The sequence below is a fragment of the Paramormyrops kingsleyae genome, chromosome 19 (genome assembly GCF_048594095.1).
Source record: "Paramormyrops kingsleyae isolate MSU_618 chromosome 19, PKINGS_0.4, whole genome shotgun sequence".
Classification (NCBI taxonomy): domain Eukaryota; kingdom Metazoa; phylum Chordata; class Actinopteri; order Osteoglossiformes; family Mormyridae; genus Paramormyrops; species Paramormyrops kingsleyae.
The window spans coordinates 1196047-1204369 of NC_132815.1; the positions used below are offsets into that span (position 1 = coordinate 1196047).

Here is an 8323-nt window from a genome sequence, read left to right on the forward strand (position 1 = left end):
TGTGGGCAAACAATCACAGCACTGTGCGGAGCGCGGTCTGGGTCTGGGTCCGGGTCTGGGTCTGGGTCTGGGCTGGCCAGATAGGTATTCGTCTGCCACAACCAAACACTCCACCGCCCCTGAAGCAGAACCTTCTTAAAAGCTTCAGAAAAATATGCCACGTCAAAGTTTTTGAACAATTAAAAAATACTAAAACAGATCCAGTCTTTGGCTTCGTTACCTCATACATAAGGACATACAACAATATCCAATAATAACAAGCGATTATTTGATGATAATTAAAGGAAGGAACAACATGAACATCTGACAAGTACAAATATAAAGATTTAATGGGGGGGGTGGTTAAAAAATAAGCCTAGGTAGTTTTTGAATATAAACAAACAATCCAACCATATAAATGTCACCACATTTAGTGGCCGCTGTGTCTGACCAAGGTGTTGATTAGCGGAACGGAAGTGAAATGTTAGCTTGCAACCCAAGAAAGACTCCATGAAAAGCTGGAGGAAACAGACGTGCATAAGTAAATAACATTAAACATCTCTCAGTGTTAATGTGGAAAGCCCAAAACAAACAAACAAACAAACAAAAACAAAAAAAATTTGCATTAAGGGTAATCTTGATTAGGCTCATTCGAGTGGCACATTCCTGAATGGGCCCGACACTCATATATCACACTGGCAGGTAGCTCATGTGGATCAGTCCCACAGCCCTCTCTGGCGTCCGATCACGCCCCGCGGAACGTGGAACGCTTCACAGGCAGTGAACAAGTTCTGCTTCTATTACATCGTACAATGGGCCGGCGGATGTTTTACTGTGGGATTGGGGGCCGGGTGTGGTGGGGGGGGGGGGCGCTGGGGGACACTCTGCCAGTAATGGGCCGATTTTTTTCATTCCACTGTCAGCATTGGCCTGAGAGGCATGTCTGAACGCAAGGCACTAGGCAAGCAGAGAGGGACTGAGCTCTGGGGGGAGTGCGGGGAAGAACCAGGAAATGAGAAAGAATATCCAGAAAAAAAGAAAGCATTTCTTTAAAAAGAGACCTTCTCTGTGTTTCCTCACAAGATTGACAAAAGCAGTTAGAGGCAACAAAGGGGGCAACAGAGAAGGTTTTGCAGGATTCGGCAGCATCAGCATGACAGCTGGATGTAGCTGTGTCCTTGCTGCAGTTCCTGTTAACTGTCCCACCGATATCCTGGGAATCAATCTAATAATTTAGCATGAATGTATCCTGGAGTGTATATGCGTACGATATGATCACCAATGTGAGGCTGACCGTGGCTCGTAGAGGTCAAAGGTCACGCACATGCTCCTCCAGTGGCACGCGGTGCAGTTTGCTGAGCTCCTTTTCTTTTGGCTCCACTTCCAGGCACATGACCCTGGTTCTGTCCCCCCCATGAGCCGCGTCTGAGTTGCCCTGTCCGGGCAGGAAGTCCTGCTGCATGGTGGAGGTGAACGAATGGCCGTGCGGGGCTGGGGGGGGGCGGCTGTCCCCGCCAGGTGTGGTGGGCACCGGAGGGGACGGGTAGGCCCGTGGCTCGGAGCGAGGGGACGCCGCCGCCGTGCTGCAGGGTGGGGCCTCCCCGGCGTTTGGGGGGGCAGATGAGGGAAGAAGGGGAGCAGAGTAGGCCAGCTGGTCACTCCGGTCCATGCGAAGCCCCCCAGGGAAGCCGTAAAGGCCAGCCTCTCCCGGCTCTTGCTTGACTGAGGTCTGCGTTGCAAGAGGCAGGGACAGGCTGCAGTACATGGAGTTGCCACCGGGGGCACTGTCAGCACTATGGAGGGGAACCGCAGCTGCAGGTAGAGCAGAGAAACGGAACTCGTGATGCGGCGAGAAGACGCAGCTCTGCCTGTGCTGTCCTGTGTCGCAACAGCACTTACATGTTGCTCACGGTCGTCTCTCCTGCTCTAAAGAATCCCAGCAGCTATAAGCAGTGTTTGCAGCAGCCATCATCTTGCTCACCTCATCCCAGAAGAGCCTAATCGCTCCTTGGCTGTGCTGGGGTTCATCGCCCTTCACGGTGACTGGTCCCTCACTGCCTGCTGCCTGGGCCCTAACCTTCAAGCCCTCGGAGATGCCTGTGCTCTACTACGCGCAAACTGGAAGAATGATCCCAGCTGTCAGTGAAGAGAAATCCACTCCAGTGCTCAGGGGGTCCCAGGCCAGAGAGCCATTCTAAAAGCCTGCACTCCTGTCATCTCCCAGACAGAGATCCATCCTAATTGCTCTTCCTTGGCTTTGGAGTTAATCGCGTCGCTCCAACACGACGGCCGGAGCTGAGAGGCGTCTCTCGGTCCAAGGTGGGGGCTCTAACATCCCCACTCTTATCCTTCTGTTCTACCTTAAATCTGGAGCTGGGCTAACTGACGGCTTGCCTCCTAGCTGTAAGGGCGAAAAGCGAGCAGCATAAACAAACCGGCCAAGCCATGGGTAGGAAGAGCAGGTAGCTGGCAGTGATGCTGTGTAGATGGATCTATAAAATATTCATGGCCGGATGCATTAGCGAGATCCCTGGCGTTATGGTGGCCACACCCACTTGGCACCGGCCGCTCCCTGGGGACTGGCTGTTACGACACCCATGCCCCTCCCCCAACCACAAATAGCTCCACCCCTTCTTCGAACCCATTCTGAAGTAATGTGCCGATGGTCTGCCACTCTCCCACCCGACCAGAGAACAACGAGCCAGAGAAAAACAGGCAAAGCAAAGAGCAGCTCTGAGAAGCGGCCGCTGTGCCAGACCCCCCAACTAGGATCCCTCTAACGGGCCTCGATTTCACATCTTCACATGCCGACATCTCAAAGTCAAAAGTACAATTAATGTATTTTGTATTTTAAATTAGACGTAGCATTTATGTTTCAGAGACCGAATACCTAACATCTATACTTCAGCTGCAACGATAATTTCTGCAGCTGCCAAAATGATGGTGAAATTCCAGGACCTCCAGAGAGCTTCAGGCCTTTCTTAGTATTTTAGCTGCTCTATGGCTCTTTTCGCTACCCAGTCCTACAACCCAACTGTAATATGGGACAATAGGATCAACTTACCATGAGAGGGCGCCACAGCAGTGGGTGGCAATTGTAGAGGTGGGACACTCTCATGAACGTTGAGCTGTGATTGGCTGTCATTGGTGCTGGGGGTGTGGCCCAGGTTGGGGCTAAGGTGCAGCGGCCCAAGGGTGGGGGCCAGGGTGACCATGGCGGGGCCCGCCCCTCCTGGGACCCCCTCCAGCTTCACCTCCAAGCCATTCGAACATAGAGGGAAGGGGGGGTACACCGGGGGGGCAGCAGCCAGGGACCGCTCGTGGGCGGGCTGCAGCTCGGCATTCTCACTGTGATCCCCCAGCAGCGGCCCTGGGGGCGGGGCTAAGGGGTTAAAGGTCAGAGGCGGGTTCCCCAGGCCAAAGCTACCCAGGAGGAAGCCGCCATTGGGCTGGAGGCAGGAGGCACTATTGAAAAACGTGGTGCTGCCAGCGGAGAGGTTCCCGCTGAAGTGCTGGGCACCCCCACGGCCCGGGGCGGCCCCCATGTCGCCGATCTGCTGAACGACCGGCGCCCCCCCGCTGGAGCCGCTGGAGAGGGACCGGGGGGAGAGATCATCCTGGCCCTTGCTGGCCTCATCCTCAGTGCTGTGGTTGCCATCAGATTCACTGCATGGAGACGGGGGATGAGGAAAGGCAAGTCAGGGGGCCGGGCCGACAGAACCGCAACCCGAAAGTCAGGAGGAGCTGAGGAGGCAGGAAGAAAGGCGTGCAGGAGCGAGGGGGAGATCCAGGAGCACCGACGGGAGCCCCACAGGGTGCAGTAACGAGCTTTATATCAGCCCCCCACACCACTGACACGGGCAAGTTACACTGGACTGCCCCCCCCACCCCCTAACCCCCAAAGGGTGCTCAAGTCCTGCTTGACCCATGTGGACCGTGGCCATTTATCTAAACTTCAAACCAAAGAAACAAAGCAATAAAGCTGTTTATACACTACCATTAGGGCTGTAAAATTAAAGCAGACAGTAACGTTCTTGGAATTCAAATATAATAAAAGCCATTGTGCCCTTGACTGCGAGCTGCACTGCTTTACTGACCCTAACAGCTGCTAACCCCACACACTGACAGAAACAGACCCCCCCCCCCCATCCACCCTCCGTTTTGCGGGCGGTTTCTTTGCAGTTTGCGGTTTCTTTACGCAAAAACTAATTCATAAACAAAATAAAAAATATTTTGTAAATCGATATAAATCGATTACTTAATAAAGAATCACGCTAGTTTATTTCATTTACAATAATATTTCTCATAAGAGAAAAACGATCATATTGCCGTAATAACTACTAATGGCTGCTTTTTCTACTACTAGAATGATGACTGAATCAATGCGACACACTTCCAGAACTAAACTGGCAAAGAAATATGTTGGAATAACACATGACATCAAGTTCCAGGCGCGAGAGATAAAGCTGCTAGATAAAGAGAGGTGACCGCGCGCGACCAGGTGTCCTGCAGCCACACTGACGGCGAAATGACACACAGCTCAGTAACTATATCACGCCGCATCATCAGCTGCATTATATACAGTCCTGCGAATAAGTTATCGTTCATAAACTATAATGGCACGATTTACTTCCGGTTAAGAGAAGCCCTACTTGTTGTTAATTTGGCATGTTTACTAAATGTAAATTTTCATCAAGTTTAGATGTATGCATTAAATACTGGCTACACACTGACAGACACAAATTTGTGTCAGCTATTCGAAAATTGAAGGTAGGCCTATTGTTTTTTTTATTGCATTGTTAATAAACACGAAACTGTACACATTACTTTGTATTAATAAAAGCATTAAGCGGTTATGCACTTTCAAATATTTATGAACCAAATGCAAAGCAGTGTATTACATTCTACCACCGGAACATCAAATGTCAAAACTTTACCGAGTAGGTCGTGCATGGCAGCCTTTATCTCCGTAATAATTAATACTAGCCTATGAAATTTACATGACTGCTTTTCCAACCTGGCGTCGCTGACAGTCCTGCCATCTACAAAGTATGTTTTACATACTCGATCAAAACTCGCAGGTGAAACGGGGCACTAACAATGCACACGCATTTTCTTGTAACGTTCTTATAATTATAACATAATGTGTGTGTGTTTCGATCGTATATACACACGTTTCAGAAGTTTGTATCTGAATACACCCTGCAGTGGAAGATGCAGTCATTACTCTGCGCTGTGTTTCTCTCACCTCTTTGACTGCGCTTCGGACGGGTTTCTGTCCCTCTGTCTCCGGTTTTTAAACCAGTTGCTGACCTGAGTCAGCGATAGTCCCGTGATTTTGGCGAGATTCCTCTTCTCGGCCGGCGAGGGATACCTATTCTGCTTGTACATCTCCTTCAGTGCATTCCGGGATCGTTCCTTGAAACAATATACTGTTTCTTCTCCATCCCAGATAGTTCGAGGCAAGGGGTACTTCCGACGCAGGCGGTATTTATCCACGGCGCCCAGGGGTCTGCCTCGAGCCTTCTCCGCCTCGCTGTACCTCGCCTTGTACCATATATCCTGGAGCGCGGAGTGGTTTGCCGGGCTGAAGCTGTGGCTCTCTAGGATACAGTAGAGCTCCTGATAGCGAGCCTGATGGAAAGCCACGAGAGCCTGCGCTTTTAAGATGCTTTCGTTACCGCGTAGCAAGTCACTCTGTGGTAATGACCATAAGAATCTGGCCAAGCGGTCCACGTTGCCACCCTGCTGCAGAGCTTCGCAGACACACGCCACTTGATCGGGGGAGAACGCCAGCAAAGGCGCGCTCTCCATAAGTTCAGACGGGGCTGCGTCGGCAACGGGACGCTCCGCACTGAACTCCACCGAGCCCAGCGCCAGTGGCTTGGCACTCCCTCGTCTGTCTACCCGCACGCTTTCCTTCTTGATCTCATTTAAATGAATGACTTCGCTTGTGGACGAAGACATGTTTAATGAGTAGCCGCAAGTCACTCCTCCTTGTTCCGTTAGCCGATCAGGTTTCCATTTGCCATGCAAACGAAATCAGATTATCTGGCAGTGTTTTGCGTATGGATGGGTCTCTCTCTGTTCACAAAGCGGCGTGACTTTTACTCAGTAAAGTGTACAAGGAGAGTCAAGCACTGGAGTGCAGCGTGATTGGTCACCCGGGGCTCCACTGGGGCGGGGCGATGATGATGAAGTGTTTATTCGGAGAATGCCAGTCACATGTAATGTCACAAAATGTCCCAGTTAGGGACGTACCTGCAGAGGGTGAATCCATTAGCCAACACAACATACCTTAAATTGCACAATTTCAGATTAGAATCCTATACATAGCGCACGTGTAGGAACTCGACTTGCTCTATGTAAATAATGCCTCAACAACTGTACAGGAAAGTAATCAGAGCGCCGCTTTTTAGAATGATATGACTGATGAGGAACGTGACTAATACTTTTATTCCAAATATTTATTTTAAATAAACAGGTGCAGTGTACGTACTTAATGAGTAAGATGCAAGATGATTAATCATGAGAAATTTCGATGACCAATTAGTTTAGAAATTCCACATCTGTATTTTATGTCATCATTAAAATATTGTTCAGATTAATCTTAAACTGAAATTAAATTGAACAACATGCTATTAATATTATTGTTGTTATTGTATCTACCGCAATAGTAAATGTATCAATGCACTTCTGCCACCGTACACAATAACTGTTTACAATTTCTTAAAGTCAACGTCAGCGATTTATTTTATTATTATTTTAAATAAAATAACATTTAACAATATGCAACTAGCAACTCCGCAGCCCCGCGACAAGCGCGTTTGTAGAATGGATGGATGGATCGAGGCACCACGTGAAATAAACTGCATGGAATCGAAGATGCAGACGGATTTTAATAGCAGACGGATTTATCGAGGTATCATTTTCATCACTGGATTTGCAGCAGAGAGTGCGAGACATATCAGAGTGTTTTCTGAAAAAATAGGCTACAAGTTACGAGCTTCGCACTCACCCATAGCAACGTAAAACGTGCAGATACGTGAAATGTACGAAAGATTTTATAAAACTAAATTCCAATAGGCCTACTTCACAATTTCTGCTTAGGTGCCAACTCACAAGTTCGCTAGACGTGGCCTCTTATATTCTTAACGTTTCAAAATATCGCAAATATAAAGGGATAATAGTGTTAATAATGTTCTGGCAATTTAAACGCAGTTATCCTTATATTAAGTTATTTTAGCGTCGATTATTATAATTATATAAAACTTTGCATTCTGCAACATCCAAAAAGTATTACATTGCGCACAAACTGGTTAGTTAGGATTAAGGATTAGGTTCTCGACGTGTTAATTTAGTTGCCATATATATGTATAGTAATACAATATATGCTTTGTGCAAAAAGTGGATGCATTTTAGTCTCCTTAATTTCAAAACCTTATTCATGATTGCACTGGCCCAGTTATTAACGCCGTGTCTTTGTTGTAATGTTTCTGGTCACTTGTAGTTTAATAACCGACAGCGTGCATTTGAACTGCGTATCGCCCTTAACACGATCGGATTCAAGCCCTTTTTTTAAAGGGACTTGTATAGTTTACAAATGCACGTTTAGAAAAATATTAGAAATTCGCGTAAGAGAACATAAATTCACATTGATACACACATGGTCATTATTTACATTAAAAGCTTGTTTTTTATTCTGTTTAAGAATGTCATGAAAATGTCCCGTATAATCCAGCACTCACAGCAGCAAAGTTCTCGTAAAAAGTAACGGTACTTAACGGTATAAATGAGTGTCCATCATTTCTCCATGTATTTTTGAAATGGAATTTATCACCTTCACGACATTAAAATAGATAAAGAAGTTTTTTAATGGGATTGATGGCTGCGTGGTACTGCAACAGCTACTATGCAAAAATGACTTAATCGTGGAGTTTATTGCACTGATCATGTGCTTTGATTTAATGTATTTTTTCTAATTTCATGATGCTCCAGACATTTATTACCAAAAGGTATCATGTCATCACTTTTTACCCTTTTAAGGTCTTACCTCTAAGCTTTGTGAACCTGAACCTGAAGAATATACTGAACGGATAGATTTGGATCAAGAAGCAAGAATGGGCGTCTCGCGCCTTCCTGGCCGGATATATAAAAAACGCCGTAATACTTGTTACTAATTAGGAACAAATCGTTTCCCTGCTAGTCAAAATCACCCCAGACCCAAAAGAAAAATCAAACTGAAAAAATCTGGATGGATATGTAACAGAAGGCACTCCCTGTCTGCCTCCCCGGTACAGAAATACCAACAAAATAAGGAAAAATACAAATTCTGAGCAACAGA

The 8323-nt window shown here is 47.1% G+C and overlaps 1 protein-coding gene across 2 annotated transcripts; it reads right to left on the minus strand.

Annotated features, from left to right (window-relative positions):
* Nucleotides 1-311: 311 nt before the first annotated feature.
* LOC111844458 (homeobox protein SIX4-like) lies at nt 312-6079 on the minus strand. Of its 2 annotated transcripts, none has more exons than XM_023812948.2 (3): nt 5228-6079; nt 3044-3645; nt 312-1791 (listed from the first exon to the last, which is right to left on the minus strand). In XM_023812948.2, the coding sequence occupies exons 1-3, from the start codon at nt 5944-5946 to the stop codon at nt 1289-1291; spliced, it is 1824 nt and encodes a 607-aa protein (XP_023668716.1). In that variant the 5' UTR covers nt 5947-6079; the 3' UTR covers nt 312-1288. The 2 variants fall into 2 exon arrangements, with proteins under 2 accessions (XP_023668716.1, XP_023668717.1); XM_023812949.2 differs by having other exon boundaries at nt 1745-2380.
* Between the last annotated feature and the right edge of the window lie 2244 nt (nt 6080-8323).

Excerpts from the sequence above, each read along its gene's own strand:
- LOC111844458 (XM_023812948.2), bottom strand. The coding sequence starts at position 5,946 with ATGTCTTCGTCCACAAGCGAAGTCATTCATTTAAATGAGATCAAGAAG. Across the intron at positions 3,646-5,227 it reads TCCGAAGCGCAGTCAAAGAG|TGAATCTGATGGCAACCACA; the intron begins GTGAGAGAAACA and ends GTCTCCATGCAG. Across the intron at positions 1,792-3,043 it reads TGCTGTGGCGCCCTCTCATG|CTGCGGTTCCCCTCCATAGT; the intron begins GTAAGTTGATCC and ends CTCTACCTGCAG.